This window comes from Xenopus laevis, chromosome 2S (assembly GCF_017654675.1).
Source record: "Xenopus laevis strain J_2021 chromosome 2S, Xenopus_laevis_v10.1, whole genome shotgun sequence".
Taxonomy (NCBI): domain Eukaryota; kingdom Metazoa; phylum Chordata; class Amphibia; order Anura; family Pipidae; genus Xenopus; species Xenopus laevis.
The window spans coordinates 56,327,317-56,344,452 of record NC_054374.1 but is presented as its reverse complement, the minus strand read 5'-3'; the positions used below and the strand labels follow the sequence as shown (position 1 = coordinate 56,344,452).

The 17,136-nt window shown below is 38.7% G+C and overlaps 1 protein-coding gene across 19 annotated transcripts in view; it reads right to left on the bottom strand.

Moving 5' to 3' along the window:
• nfasc.S (neurofascin S homeolog) overlaps window positions 1–17,136 on the bottom strand; it is a 157,025-nt gene that overhangs the window by 45,248 nt on the left and 94,641 nt on the right. For 14 of the 19 annotated variants that reach the window (XM_041583811.1, XM_041583800.1, XM_041583801.1 and 11 more), the window contains 4 exons: window positions 16,051–16,198; window positions 8,051–8,175; window positions 3,046–3,087; window positions 2,627–2,728 (listed from right to left, as the gene is read on the bottom strand). In XM_041583811.1, coding sequence (XP_041439745.1) covers window positions 2,627–2,728; window positions 3,046–3,087; window positions 8,051–8,175; window positions 16,051–16,198 — 417 coding nt within the window. The remainder of the gene's footprint in view (window positions 1–2,626; window positions 2,729–3,045; window positions 3,088–8,050; window positions 8,176–16,050; window positions 16,199–17,136) is intronic. The other 5 variants (XM_041583803.1, XM_041583805.1, XM_041583810.1 and 2 more) reach the window with 1 other exon arrangement.

Below are 17,136 nucleotides of genomic sequence, written 5' to 3'. Positions count from 1 at the left end.
GGAAGCACTATTAGAGATGATACATGAGGCGAACTTAAGCCATAAAACGGTGAAGTTTACGGTTGAAATATCTGAGACTCAAATTAATTTTTTGGATGTGAATTTATCAATTGTTGAGGGGAACATTATTACTAAGTTATATCGAAAAGAGACAGAGAGGAACAGCATACTACACGCTAAGAGTTTTCACAATCCAGGTACAATTAGAGCTATCCCTAAGGGACAATTTTTGCGAGCAAAACGGATAACCACATTAAATACTGATTATGACTGTTCAAGTCAAATCATGTTTACACGTTTTTTGGAAAGAGGCTATTCTCCATCAGAATTAAAGCATACCATCGAAGAAGTAGCACCTCTAAAAAGGGAAGAATTATTACAGAGTAATGAGAGAGTAAAAAAGAGTGGTAATAGGATCCCCTTTGTGTCTAAATATGTCAAACACAGTAAGGAAATTGAAAAGGTAATTAAGAAATACTGGCCAATTTTGCAAGGGGACAATAAATTTGGTAAATTATTTATGGAACCTATTCTATTTAGTTATAAAAAAGGAAAAAGTATCAGGGATGTTTTGTGTCCAGCAGTGCACCAGAAAGAAAGGAAGCATAGGTTTCTGGGAGCTCCTAAAATGGGCACGTTTGCATGCTTAAATTGTGTCTGTTGTGCCTCCATTATAAAGGGCGATAGTATTGATCATCCAACGCAGAGTACTAAGATTCGACTACATGATTATGCGACCTGTGATTCTAAAGGTGTCATTTATATGCTCAAATGCCCATGTGGGTTAGTTTATGTGGGACAGACAACGAGGAGCATTAAAACAAGGATCAAGGAACACAAGGGTGATATCCGTAACTTTAAATATGACACTTATACAGACACAGCAGTTGCTCGACATTTTTTTACAGCAAAACATACACATGGGCAACTAAAATGGGCTGTATTGGAGGTAGTCCAACCACTGAGCAGAGGAGGTAACTTTAAACCAAAGATGTTACAAAGAGAGGTGAAATGGATCTTAAAACTAAATTCGCTGGCTCCGAAAGGCTTAAACGAAGCTTGGAGCATTAAATGTTTTTTGTAAATTGTGTCTAATGCTAAAACTTTTCCTTTTTCAGAATTCTTTGATACTGGCCCTTTTTACCTTACAAAGTCAATTGAATTAAAAGTTGGGGTAAGGTGTGTTTTTCGTACTAACCCTAAACCTTAGTATATACAATATGCTTAAAATTATTTAAAAAAAAGAATGTTGTGGTGTACAGTGTTTCCACAATGGATTTGGGTATAATCCCTACTGAATTAGGTATAATCCCTAGGTTTAAATAAACATGTTTCTGGACAACATTGGTAGGTAGACTTTAATATGAGTAGTACCTATGTGTATTTTAGTGGCTGCAGTATGCAGCCTGTTTTAGCAATGCAACTTTTGTTGCTGTTTATTAATTAAAAATTTTTTAGACTATTTAATGTGCAACATTTTATGGTATAGGGTGTTAAGTTGCTTCTCACTAAAAAATGGTTACATTTTATTTTGTCTGGGCAGCTATGAACATTCACAGTGGTTTGGACATTCTCAAGGGGTGTTTTCTTTGTTTGGATGCGTGTCTTGGAAAACCCAATGAGGGGAAGAAGGAAGCACTTGGCAGCACTTACAAACTAATTATACTAATTTACAGGGGTGGAGCTGTAAATGGGGGTTGGTTTTATAAGGTGTGTTTCTAATTTTGTATTTCACTTGATAAAGGATCCTTGGGGTCCGAAACATGTTGTGATGCAATAAAGAATGTTTTGCGGCAGAGACTGTGTTTGATGTGCTCCATCCATACCCTTGTTTATTGAATTTGCCTTTGGGCTTCCTGGTGTGGCCTGACTGGAGAGTGAGCACGACTGCACAGGTGAAGGTGTTTGAACAAACCCACTGAGAGTTACAGTTCTTCACTGTGTCTTGTACCTCATGCCTAATTTATATTAATATATGCAGTGGAGGAAGTGGCATTAGGAAATACATTTTTTCGAACATCTTTGTATATGGAGCTTTAACACAAGTAAGCGTAACATGGCCTGAGGATGGACAAGGCAAATGACCTTTGCATGCATTAGTCTCCTGGGCACACACAAGTAACACCTATTCCCCAACCCCAGTCCACTGACATGGCACTAACTTTTTCTAACATAAAACTAGGAAAAGGTAGGGAGAAGCATTATGTGTCAGTACTCCCCCCCCCCCTTGTCTCGCAAACAATATGCCCCTTCTGCCTACCTTTAGTTCCGACCCTTCAATGTTTTTAAGCATTATAATAACTTTCATTTGAAGCAACGTAGAGGGTTCTTCACAGTCAGGACAGTGAGGTTGTGGAATGCACTGCCGGGTGATGTTGTGATGGCTGATTCAGTTAATGCCTTTAAGAATGGCTTGGATGATTTTTTGGACAGACATAATATTAAAGGCTATTGTGATACTAAACTCTATAGTTAATATAGGTATGGGTATATAGAATTTTAATTAAAAGTAGGGAGGGGTTTGTGTATGGATGCTGGGTTTTCATTTGGAGGGGTTGAACTTGATGGACTTTGTCTTTTTTCAACCCAATTTAACTATGTAACTATGTAACTATGTAATGTTTACCTGTAATGGGACTGTTGTTATCATCTCCTGGAACCCAAGTGAGGCGAACACTCCTAACTGATGGTTCAGTTAGCTCCAGGTCCAATGGGGGGTCTGGTTTGTCTAAGGTGATTTAAAAGTACAACATTAACTCATGTAGTATATCATATGCCTTGCCACTTACAGGCAATGTCAAGGCTTAGTTTGTAAAATTATTACTGATTTTTACAGGGTATAGAACATATCTTGGCATCTGCAATTACCTGTATCAGAAATATAAGTAGAGTTTAAAATTTTGTCAAAACTAAAGATACTTTTAAACAACCACATCTGCAATGAAAATAAACCTATTTCTTAATTATACAATATATATTGATCAACATTAATGAATAATAAAGATTTTAGTGTTGCTGGCAGGGTAATTAGTTTGGAGTTGTTACCTATGAGATGGGAGGTCAGTCGGCTAGTAGGTGAGGAAGTTTCTGCAAATCAAACAAAATTGTTAAAGGTTAATTGGGTATTGCTTTGCATGCCGTTATCAACTTCTGGGAAGGCAACCAGAATTCTACCAGAATGTGCATTATGTAGTAACATAGTAATTTAGGCTGTAAAAAGGCCCGTGTCCATTAAATTCAATAATTTTCAAGTGCAAACTCCCTTCTTGCTAGAATCCAGAGGAAGACAAAAACTCCATCCACTGTTCAAAAGTGACAAAAATTCTCCAGTGTTCCACAGCTTCAAAAGACACACAATTCAGCAAAAGAGGCAAGACAGATGCAATAGGACTTAATGCAGAGCTATATGGAAGCACAACAATATTGTCTGGATGCAGGTATCGTTAATGTTGTAAGTAAACATTTATGTTCATTTTATGTCCTCACAACTAAGTGTTCTCTACTCCTGTGATTTATATATCCCTTTAATACAGTACAATTTCTGGTTGGCCCTTCCTGCTGATGACTGATTGCTGCACAAGTATCACTAATTCTTTCTCCATCACTGCCTTGCCTAACCGTCCCACTAAGGCAGGGATCCCCAACCTTATGGACCCGTGAGCAACATTCAGAAGTAAAAGGAGTTGGGGAGCAACACTAGTATGAAAAATGATCTTGGGGTGCCAAATAAGTGCTGTGATAGGCCATTTGGTAGCCCTATGTGGATTGTCAACCTACATTGAGGCTCTGTTTGCACTTGGTTTTTATACAACCAAAACTTGCCTCCAAGCCTGGAATTCGAAAATAAGCTCCTGCTTTGAGGCCAGTGGGAGCAACATCCAAGGGGTTGGAGAGCAACATGTTGCTCACGAGCTACTGGTTGGGGACCACTGCACTAAGGGCACAAGTGGCTTATGCATTTATAAATTCCCTCTGTTTGCTACCAGGGCCACCATTGGGAGTAGCATTGTCCCGAGCCAGGAGAGTTTTAGGTCTTATAGGGGCCCGACCGTGCTGCACTTACTTGGATAGCCGGGCCCAGGGCAGGAACTAGGGGTAGGCAGAAGAGGGATGTGCCTAGGGCGCAACGAAGTGGGGGCGCCAAGCCGTACCTCTTCCTTCAGCCTACCCCTGGTCCGGACCCTTTCTCTCCCATCGGCACTGTCTTCCCCCCTTCATGAATTTAATTATTGAGCGCAGATGAGCACTCTGGAACACCAGCGCATGCGCACTCAGGGACGTGCATACTCCGTGACACGAACAGTTCCGGATGCGTGCGCACTCCGTGATACGCACGCATGTACACTCGGAGCTGTGCCGCAAGGGGGTGAAGCCGGGTTGCCTTGGGCGCCCAGCTGGCTTGGCCCGGGCCTGGCCAGGCCCCCTGCTGTCACTGAGCTGCAGACTTCAGAAAGAAAGGTGGGTGGGGGCTCCAGTGCCTCCATATTTCTTCTAACTGGTATTGGATAAGTGAAGTTTGAACCTCCCCTCCAACTTATCCTCATGCAGCATTAGCAGAACTTACACTTCACTAGCAAATCAGAGTGCAAGAAAGCTGGAGATGCAGATCCCTGAGCTCCCCCCCAAACGCTGCAGCTGAGGTATGTGCACTGTTATTTTTTTTTAAATAATTTACAGGGGCCCTGGCCACTAGATCTTTTTTATAACCGTGGTATGTTTTTCATTTCCCAGGAACATCTGAGTACTGGGGTCTTTTCTGAACAAATATTTTTAGTGAAGCAGTATTCCGTTGTATGAAATTCAATCAAATGTGAAAAACAGGCTGTGCAAAAATTTGGGTTCCCTTGTAATTTTACTAATTTGATTGAATGTAACTGCTCAATACTGATTACTAGCAACACCAAATAGGTTGAATTAGCTTGTTATGCCTTGAACTTCATAAGAAGGTGTGTCCAATTATGAGCAAAGGTATTTAAGGTGGCCAATTGCAAGTTGTGCCTCGGTCAGTTTCAACTCTAAGGAATGTAATCAGGAAATGGAAGGCCCAGGTCTGGCAGGTCAAGAAAAATACAGGAGTGGCATATGCAGAGGATTGTGAAAATTATGATGTACCTGTACATCGTTCTACAATTCAGCACAATTTTGTAGAGTGATGATAAAGAACCCCTTTCTGCACTCAGCAAACACAGAGTTGCTTGTTGTATGCAAAAGCTTATTTTGACAAGCCACAGTCATTTTAGAACAAAGTGCTTTGGACTGATAAGACACAGCGGAAGAAGAATACCGCATTCCAAGAAAAACACCTGCTACCTACAGTCAAATTTGGTGGAAGTTCCATCATGCTGTGGGGCTGTGGGGCTGTGTGGCTAGTTCAGGGACTGGGGACCTTGTTAAAGTCGAGGGTCGGATGAATTCAACCCAATATCAACAAATTCTTCAGGATAATGTTCAAGCATCAGTCACAAAGTTGAAGTTATGCAGGGGTTGGATATTCCAACAAGACAATGACCCTAAACACAATTCGAATTCTACAAAGGCATTTATGCAGAGGGAGAAGTACAGTATTCTGTAATGGCTATCACAGGCTATCATGAGTATCATCGAAAATCTATGGGATGATTTGAAGCAGGCTTTCATCAACTGAACTGAACTTGAGAGATTTTGTATGGACGAATGGTCAAAAATACTGCCATCCAGACACTCATCAAAGGCTATAGGAGGCGTCTAGAGGCGGCTACATTTGCAAAAGAAAGCTCAACTAAGTATTGATGTAATATTTTTGTTGGGGTGCCCACATTTATGCATCTGTCTAATTTTGTTATGATGCAAATATAAATAAACTTTGTCACTGCTGAAAAATATATAGAATATAATATTTATATATATATATATATATATATATATATATATATATATATATATATATATATATATTTTTATATATATATATTTATATATATATATATATTTTTATATATATATATTTTTATATATATATATATATATATATATATATATATTTTTATATATATATATATATATATATTTTTTTTTTTATATATATATATATTTATATATATATATATATATATATATATATATATATATATATATATATATATATATATATACATACACACATATATATATACACAATTCTTGAACGAAGAATGCCGGCACAACACGTATACAGGTATAGGGTGCCTGGGTGCTGAGCTGTATAAATGTATGTGCAATGGCTCAAAAAAAGCTAGCACTCACAGGTCTTAAAGTGGAAAAATGTTTCCACTTTAAGACCTGTGAGTGCTAGCTTTTTTGAGCCATTATATATATATATATATATACACAAGACCACCTATAGCTGGTTATGCTTTCCTTTGTTAAAAGGGACCTGTCACTTTAAGAAATTATTCCAAATACTATTTTATGATGTTAGTCAAGCAAAATACATTTCCCTTACACTGTAAAAATTATTCAAATCTTGTGTTTTAGTCTTGGCATTCACAATCACAGTAGACAGGCAGGTGCCATTTTGAAGACACTGTTATTAAGGCAAACTCTGCATAATCCCAAAATCTTGTTTATGTGCCAGAATGGGACACCTGAAACCCAGACAATTACTTTCGCTTCCATTCAGCACTTCCTAAATGTCACTGCCCTCTACACATTCTCCTATTCTCTTCACCGTTTAATTGAGTAACCAGTGCATGGGGAGGAACATCAGGTCCCCCATTCTGGTGCACAAACCAGATTTTGAGATGATGCAAGGCTTGCCTTAATTACAGTGTCCTCAAAATGGTTCCTGCCTGCTTGCTATAATTATGAATTCCCAGACTAAAGGAAACAAGATTCAAATAATTTATATAGTGTAATTAAAGTTCATTTTGCTTGACTAATGTGATTAAATAGGATTTTGAACAAATTTTTTGGGAGACATTTTTAATCACACATGAACTTTGGCTTTAGTCTATGAATTATACATTGGCTGATGTAATTTAATTATTGTTCATTATTAATTAGTAATGAGAGATGTATTTTTAGATTATTTACAGACATTTGGACTGACATAGCACCCCTCTCTTCCAACAATGCCCCCCCTTTTTTCAGTATGCTTACACTTAGGTAAGTAAAATACACACTTTTTACGCTAACACACATTCTTAAATTTTGGGGTTTTTGTGCTCTCATGCCCTCGGATACAATAAGCTCTTTTTTGTTATTGGGTTCCTGTTTTCTTTAAGCAGAATCTGTACGAGTCTAATGGGACTGGTTTACTAAAATTCAGATTTAGTGTAAAATCCACAACAAACTCTAATACAAAACTTCAAGAAAAAAGTAGTCAAGGTCCTATAGAAATAAATGGGAGCTGCACTGATCTTGTTGGACCTTTTTTTTAACCATTCAGACTTGAAGGTTTTTGGGAATTGTATTTGGTAGTAATTACACAAAAAACTCAAATTTGTAGAGATATTTTCATATGTTTTAGTGCACTGTTCAAAGTTTTGGAGCTTTTTTTTCTCGTCGTACTTTTTATAATCTGATTTTTTCATAATTTTCTTAGCATTTGTGATATTAGAGAAATAGAGTTAAATTGTGGTTTCAAAAAGCTCTAAAACGACTAAGACCTTAAATAAATGGGCCTCAATGGACCTTTAATAAACTGGGTAAAGGCTGGGTAACAAGAACATTCACAGATTATAAAAAATGATATAGTTGGTTTATACAACCATGAAATTCATAATAGAGCCTACTTAAATGTGTTAGCACAGCAACATCATTATTTAATATATAAAAATTTAATTTAATTTATAAATATATATATATATATATATATATTATTTATTTTTATAAATATATATATATATATATATATATATATATATATATATATATATATATATATATATATATATATATTTAAAACAGAAAGTCATACAGAGAGATGTAAAAAATCTGAGCATTTCACTTTTCCCACTTATGTGAACAGAAAATATTATACATTATTTAGAAGGGAAAAATTGTAGAAATTATGCCATTATGAAATGGTTACCCTGTATTGTGAGATAAGCTTTAGAAGAGTCCTGGTCCAATTCCGTTTTAGCAAAACATGTATATGCTCCCTGATCCTTTTCTGCCACACCAAATATTGTAAGTCCATCCTCATCTTTCTTCATTCTGTGCAAAAGAAAAAGCCACATCAGGTTTAAAAAAAATGGTGTGAATATACAGTGTAGATTTTTTACTCCACTACACAGACACAGAAAATATGGTTTACTTCTTTTTTTAGAAATGTGTGCAGTGCCTTTAAAACCTGTCTCCGATGGAAATTTATATATTTATATGTAAGATCTATGGCTCACTCATAAGTACAAGTTGATACTAATGTCTTTAGATAAGATTGAGAAGTGAGCAAACCACACAAATCTAGACATTCACATTTATAATAACAATAAGGGGCCTAACAACTCATAGCAGGGTATCATGAATCCATCCTGTTGAAAAAACAGATTTGATTAATTTTATCTCACTTAAAAAGTATTCCAGAAGGACATGTAGGGACCCATAGGTTTACTATGACCTCATGGCTTTAAATCACTACACTTCCTTATCTCCCTAGTGCTGGGCAGATGCCCATGTATCTAGTTACTAATTTACATGTTTCAACCATTGACCTACTACGAAATACAGTAAGGGTATTTCCTCTGCAAATCCACAGCCTGAATCAAGCACTTTGACAAAGCCATGCAACAGATGTGGCAGAAAGCACCCTCCCCAGCGCTGTCCTGCATATTAGTAGAATGCAAAAATAGAAATAATTTTGCCTAAATGTGCAGGGCTAGAAATCCTCAGCTCATGGTACCCAATGCTTACTGTACATCGATTGCACAGATATCAAATCTATGGATACTGGGGCTGAAGCAAATACCATGCCTGCTTCAGTCATTTCAGTCCAAATGTCTGGTGTTCTAGTAAAGCCTACAGACACAATGCTTATTGCATATAGGGAAAAACATATTAAACACGAAGGGGGTGTAACACTCACTGCACAAGCCCCAGAAAAACCTTCTTTATTATAAATGTGGCTGATGTCCCTCTCTTTGAAAACAAGCCTGTATTCAGCTGGATCTGCTAAAAAAAATGTGCCTACAACTAAAGATCAACTACAAAGCCAGTATTCAGATATGTTTGAGGGGCTGGGAGAATTTCCTGCTCCATGATACATTTTTACAGACTCCAACAGCATCAGTCTGGGGATTCAGGAGCTGCCCGCGCCCCCCAGCCGAAATGTCCTCTCTACACTATACCCCCCGTAGTGCACACGCGTACCTCTGTCCAGTGCAACCAGGTTCAGGGAGGGAAGGAGAGGGCGTGCAGGGGGCGGGTCTGGGCCGGTGGGGCCCACCGGGTTTTTTTCCAGTATCCCGCCAGCCCAGTCCAACCCTGGACCCCAATGTTTCCCATGTGATGCACGGATATCGCAAAGTACGATATTCTATTACAGAAAAACTAAAGTGTACTATTGACAGTCTAAATAAAGCTATATTAAGACAGCACTTCTCCATCCCAACACCTGAGGAAGTAATAAGCAACTTAGCTGGAAAGAAGTGGTTCACTATCCTAGTTGAAAAAGATTGATATTGGAAGATTAAACTTGACTTGATTAAACTGACTTGTATATCTTTAACACTCCATGGAATAAATTCCATCAGCTTCCATTTGGCATCAAATTTGCAAGTGAAGTGTTTCAGCATGAAATGATCATTGCCAGCAACTCAAAAGATGAACATGATGCCATTTTACAAAGAGTTATGGACCAATCACGCAAGCTGCAGGTAAAGTTCAACTAGGACCAACTTCAGTACCAAGCATGGGCCTCCGCAGAAAATTTTCCAGAGGGGGGGGCAAGGAGGAAATTACACAAATTACTTGTACCCTTGTTTTTGTTTCCACACAAACCTAACAATGGCTTTTCTATAAATATACAAAGTAGTATTGCATTGCCATTCTATTAGTGACACAATCTCCTTGTTTGCCAGCACACCACTTGGTTTTTTTCTACTTTCTTAGCACAATTACCAGCCAGCAGTTTGTAGAATGTTATTCCCTCTAGAGTTCTAGTTACAGCTGGATACATACAGTACGGGACATGTGCAAGAATTCTCTGCCAGTTACATGCACACCTTAATGGAGAACCAAACCATTTATATTAACATCCCCTACCCTACAAAGACCCCACTCCCTGTTCCCTCCCAGCCTCGGTAAATGCCCCTAACTCTTTACTTACCCCTCGTTGCAGGTTCAGCGCAACGGAGTTCACAGGCACCATCTTTTTCTCTTTGGGAAACTTCGGATTTTTTGTCCGGTGCTTCGGCAACTTCCGTCACTTTTGGCGCATGCGCAGTTGTCAAAACCCGGAAGACTGGTCCAACTGCGCATGCGCCAACACAAAGCTTACTTCACAAAGAAGACAGAAGAGAAGAAGATGGTGCCCATTAACTCTGATGCGCTGAATCTGCAACAAGGGGTAAGTAAAGAGTTAGGGACATTTACCGAGGTTAACACCTAGGCTGGGGGGAGCAGGGAGGGAGATGTATGTAGGGTAGGGGATTTTAATATAATGGGGTTGGTTCTCCTTTAAAGCAATAAGTGATTGGCGCATGACTGCATAATGTGCAGACTTTTTTGGGAACATGGGTACAGAATTTTATATAAATCTGGGAAAACATTATGTAAAATCAGGAAAATGCGGCCACTGAAATGCATTATAAATTAATGGGACTACAACAAAAATTTGTAAAATGTGGAACAACTTAAATTCAGGGAATGTAAAATTGAACTTTCACTGTATATAAATAAAGAACTTTTTTCCTAACAATCATTACCTTCAACCAGTATCTACATTATTTTATCTTCTATGTTCTTGTTTATTTTCTCGCCTCTACCATCCTTGTCCTTTTCTCTTACTTTTCATATAGCTGTGCTTTCCTGATTTTTTTCTAGTACATAATTTCTAGCATTTCTTTCTATCCTCCTCTGAACACCCTTCCTACTTTACATGTTTGCCTTTCTTCAGTCTCACCCCCACCACCTTTTATATCTGACTTTTTAACCTCTCAGTCCTCCATTGAATACAGCTCCCCTGCATGTTGAATTCTTTTCCCATTTCCCCATGTGCCACACTGTCCCTACCTCACTGCCATACTGGGCTGCTGCTGATGTTTGTTTTTTTGCAAGAAGTTTAAGTCCCTGTCTAGCAGCAGTTCAAATGTCACTCTCCAAATTTTTCTAATCTCTGAGCAGCTAAACCGGGATTTACACTAAACACTGAGAAGTCGGCTGAACGAGGGGGAGCGGCAGGGATGATCGGGTAAATTTGCCTGCTGCGGCTCATATTTCATGCTGCCAAAGTCAGGATTCTTTAGCTGAGCCTGCGTTTGTATTTAAAAACACTGACTGATTTTAAAAAACTAAAAGATGCACATGTATGTGCTCCAGTGATCTCTTTTTTTGATCCAATGAAACCAGTTGAATTGCAGGCAGATGCCTCTATAGATGGACTGGGAGCATGTCTTGTGCAAAAAAAAAAAAAAAACCCTGTCATCTATGCATCCAGAGCCTTGACACAGACTGAACAAACCTATACCCAAATAATTGAAAAGGAACTCCTTGCCATTGTGTTTGCATTTAAAAAGTTCCATCAATATGTGTTTAGCCTATCAGTAGTAGTACAATCCGATCACAAACTTCTAGAAGCCAATGTCACAAAACCCTTAAAGGAACAGTATCATAAAAAATACAATATGAAAGTGTTTTAAAGGAATGACAATATAATGTACTGTTGCCCTGCACTGATAAAACTGGTGTGTTTGCTTCAGAAACTCTACTATAGTTTATTTAAAAAAGCGGTTTCATGGCTTGGGGGCAGACATTCAAGCACAGGATACACAGTTGATAACAGGTTCTGAAGAATCCCATTGTATACTACAGAACTTTTCTGTTATTTGCCATGTATCCTGTGCCTTTTTTCACCTTTGAATTGGTTCCCTCATGGCTACACAGTAGCTTCCTTTATAACACTTTCATTTTTTTGTGTTACTTTTCTTTTAAGTAAGGCCCCTGCAAAATTTCAGCGTATGCTCGTCCAACTACAGAAATATGACTTTCATATAGTCTACACTCCTCGAAAGGACATGCTGATACCAGATACATTGCCCAGAGCTGTCACAGTACAGACTAATGAAATGAAATGAATGAACCTGACTTTGATAATGAGAAAGTGGTCTATTCTATTGATATTACTGTGGTTCTCCCACAGCACCTCCAACAAAAACGAAAAGATGCAACTAAGTTAGATGCAGAGCTGTTGCCACTTAAACAAATGCACAGCAGCGGTTGGCCAAACCAGAAAAGGTCAGCTGACAAAGCAGTACAACCATACTGGCCTTTGAGACACAATTCATATTGAAAATTGGCCGTGAGAATACCTGGTGGTCCGGTGGAACGCTGGGGACACCTATACCTAAATGACGCCGGGCTGTGTCTGACGTCATTGCACATTGGAATCGGAAATTCTAATATTTAAAGTGACCGCAACCTGTAACATACTGCCCAACATAGGTCTATTTGCAATAGATCCTGGGTGCGTTTCCAAGTGTGACTAATCTGTTTTTGACCTTGATTTTGTACTGCTCTGTCCGATTGATATTGACCCAACTTATTCCACAACTTGCCCAGAACTCTCCTTGGTCCTCTCATAGTAAGACCTTGCTTGAGTAGCGGAGGGAGCAGAGACCTGGATTTTGGGGTTTGTTCTGGGCAATGACAGGCGACAAATTCATCATCGCTAAAAGCTGCAGGCCACTTGTGATTGAAAGACTGCATGTAGCACAACAAGGGATTCAGAGATCAAAAGCGAATGCTCGAAAGCTCATGTACTAGCCACATATGGGAAAAGATATTAAATATGGAGTAAGCACCTGCAACACATAACAAGAAATGCTGCCCAGCAATGTGAAGGAACCACTAGTTACCCATGATATACCCAGCATGACATGGACTAAGCCTGCTACAGATATATTTGACCGCTATGGACATTCATACCTACTTGTAATTGACTAATTTTCAAAATATCATGAGGTGCTTCAATTGGCAGACAAATCACACTCTATTTACATAGTTACATAGTTAGTTACATATTACATAGTTACATAGTTAGTTACATAGTTAAATTGGGTTGAAAAAAGACAAAGTCCATCAAGTTCAACCCCTCCAAATGAAAACCCAGCATCCATACACATACCCCTCCCTACTTTTAATTAAATTCTATATACCCATACCTATATTAACTATAGAGCTTAGTATCACAATAGCCTTTGATATTATGTCTGTCCAAAAAATCATCCAAGCATGACTAAAGGCCATCTTTGCAAGACATGGCATAACGCAGGAACTAGTTTTTGACCATGTAATATTTGCAAGTAATAAAATTATTACTTTTGATAATACATGGGACTTTAAACATACTTTTTTAAGCCCAGGCTATCCCCAGTCTAGTGGCATGGCTGAATGTTCAGTCCAGACTGTTAAAAAGACTTTTGTTAAAGCTGCTCAAACTGGGCTTGATCCACACTTAGCATTGCTGTGTTTGAGAAACACACCAGTGACAGGCATGAAGTACAGCCCAGCACAGTTGTTAATGGGTCGCATGTTGCGATCCAGTTTGCCAGCATCAGCATCTGTGTTAAAACCAAATGTTCCTCACAATGCTTACAAAGGTACCAAGCCAACTAAAAGAGATACTATGACTGCAGAGTCAGGCCTCTCACTTCATTTCAGAGGGGAGACACAATGTAAGGATCAGTGGCGTAACTACAAAGGAAGCAGACCCTGTGGCTGCACAGGGGTATAGGGGGCCCTACAATGCCATAATTAATGAGAAATTTCAACATATATTGGTAAAACAGGACAACCTCTGGATATCTAGTTATGCCGCTTGTAAGGATCTAAACAAAACAGGGCTGGCAGCCAGCAATGGTACAAAACATAAGTGATGAATCTAGGTCTTATGATGTAGTAACACCTCAAGGAAAGTACTATAGGAAGAACAGAAGACACCTTATACCTCTGCATCAAGATATATGGAAACATTGAGACCATGACACACAAGAGACCAGGTCCAACAAGCTGCAGCATGTCCACTGCAAGAGCCAACAGAGGATCATTCTGAACCCAATACAGAGGATTCTGTTGAGCCCCATCATACCAAGGGCACCAAAGTCACTATAAAGACTTTGTTTAATTCTTTAATTAAAGTCTTTGTTTAATGTTTACTATTATTCTACTTTTCTTTCAAAGAAGGGAGATGCAGTGTATTTGTGTGTGACTTTACCACTGGGAGTGATATAGATGGTGCTGTGCTGCACCTGCAGTAGTTTCTTTTCAGTGCCTGTTCTGCTCTGTCTCTCTTTCTCTTTTTTGTACAGCAGGGTTGCACCTCGTGTTTGGGGATAAGAACTTCCTTGCTGAATAAAACTTATAGAAAGTTGCTGATAATGTGCTGCCTGTTTCTGGAGCCTTAATATAATTTACAGAAGCCTTAACATTGAAAGGCTGAACACAACATCTAGGGGCAAATTTACTTATGGTCGAATATCGAGGGTTAATTAACCCTCGATATTCGACTGCCGAATGTAAATCCTTCGACTTCGAATATCAAAGTCGAAGGATTTACCGCAAATAGTTTGATCGAACAAAAAATCCTTCGAATCGTTAGATTCGAAGGATTTTAATCCACCGATCGAACGATTTTTCTTTGACCTAAAAAACATTAGAAAGCCTATGGGGACCTTCCCCATAGGCTAACATTGCACTTCTGTAGGTTTTAGGTGGCGAAGTACGGGGTTGAAGTTTTTTTTAAAGAGACAGTACTTCGACTAACGAATGGCCAAATAGTCGAACGATTTTTAGTTTGAATCGTTCGTTTCGAAGTCGTAGTCGAAGTAGCCAATTCGATGGTCGAAGTAGCCAAAAAAACATTTAAAATTCGAAGTTTTTTTTATTCTATTCCTTCACTCGAGCTAAGTAAATGGGCCCCCTAGTTGCGGAGCAGGTACCCTGTGAATGTAAGGAAACCTATGATTAAGGGAAGGTGTTCCCGAAACGCGTAAGGCCTATGTATTTTTACAGTACCCAGCAATAAAAACCTGTTTTTTACCGGAGTGCTGTCCTCCTGTTCGTGTATTTATTGTTGGTAGTGGGGACACTGCGCACTGAGCACCAGGCACTACAGGGGATCAGCTAACCGGTGGTGAGTTGGAGCGGTCCTAATCGTTTTTGTGGAGATTACCCTGTGAATGTGGCCAGCTATAGACTATAGATTAATATCTTTCATAGTACTCTCTAGGAGAGTGAGCTAGATAGGGCAAATAGCATGAGCAGCCTGTGCTCCAACAAGGCTTGTAGGGAGTAGCTCTCCCCTAGGCTCTAAATCTGCCTATAGTGAAGGGACCGCAGCTGTATCAAGCTTTAGATTTTTTCTCCCTGATTATTCCACTGTATGGGATCCAGGATATTAAGGCCTGTACTGGATTGATTGGTATGTGCACTCTATGTCTGTCAAGAACGTAAGGGTTTGAATCGTGCATAATGCCACTCCAGAAGGGTTGTAATGGGCAAATAGCCATGTATTTAAACAAAGCAACACAAGGTCCCCTTTTTACTGTCTCCAAATGTAAAGTTAGCTTATTAATAGAATTAGAATGGCTCTTTCAGTTGGCCTATGCAGCAAAGAAATTTCGAATGATTTATTAAGGTGAGATGGAGCAGATAGGATTTTTCTGAACTCTAGCGTGCAGACAAAAAGCCTTTGTCAGCATTTGTCACTAAAAATTCCATATCCTTCAAAGGTATGTTCTAGCATGCTAAATGAATACATATTTAATTGCAATAGGAAGTAGAAAATGTAAAGAAAAAAAAGGAAAAAATGTACTGTATTGGTTTATTAAGAGCCACAGCATTTTTTAGAATAAATTTATCTGAAAAAGTTCTCACCTGCTGCTTATATACAGCTGAGTGTCCTCTTTCATCCAGGTAACAGTGAGTCTAAGAGATGAGTCACTGCGAACTCGACAGTCCAGGCGAACAGAAGAACCCCTCTTACCAATCTGATCTTCAGGGCCTTTTACAATACGAGTTGGCTCTAAAAACATAAAAAGGCTAATGAGTAACAGTACACAAATTAATTAATATAATTTCATAACAGTATCCTATGAAAGATCATTACAATTATTGTCTATTTTGCAAAGGTATTGAACAAAAGCATAGCAAGCAATGGCAATGTGGGTGCATTATATCTAGTCAGTTATCACAAGCAGTTCAGACTGGTACAGCCATTATATTTTGAAATTTTTTATACGAGTCACTAACTTATTTGTTACCAAGATATTTCACTGGTTCAATTATATATATATGTATATATATATATATATACAGTGGTGTGAAAAACTATTTGCCCCCTTCCTGATTTCTTATTCTTTTGCATGTTTGTCCCACAAAATGTTTCTGATCATCAAACACATTTAACTATTAGTCAAAGATAACACAAGTAAACACAAAATGCAGTTTTTAAATGAGGGTTTTTATTATTTAGGGAGAAAAGAAATCCAAACCTGTGTGAAAAAGTAATTGCCCCCTGAACCTAATAACTGGTTGGGCCACCCTTAGCAGCAATAACTGCAATCAAGCATTTGCGATAACTTGCAACGAGTCTTTTACAGCGCTCTGGAGGAATTTTGGCCCACTCATCTTTGCAGAATTGTTGTAATTCAGCTTTATTTGATGGTTTTCTAGCATGAACCGCCTTTTTAAGGTCATGCCACAACATCTCAATAGGATTCAGGTCAGGACTTTGACTAGGCCACTCCAAAGTCTTCATTTTGGTTTTTTTCAGCCATTCAGAGGTGGATTTACTGGTGTGTTTTGGGTCATTGTCCTGCTGCAGCACCCAAGATCGCTTCAGCTTGAGTTGACGAACAGATGGCCGGACATTCTCCTTCAGGATTTTTTGGTAGACAGTAGAATTCATGGTTCCATCTATCACAGCAAGTCTTCCAGGTCCTGAAGCAGCAAAACAACCCC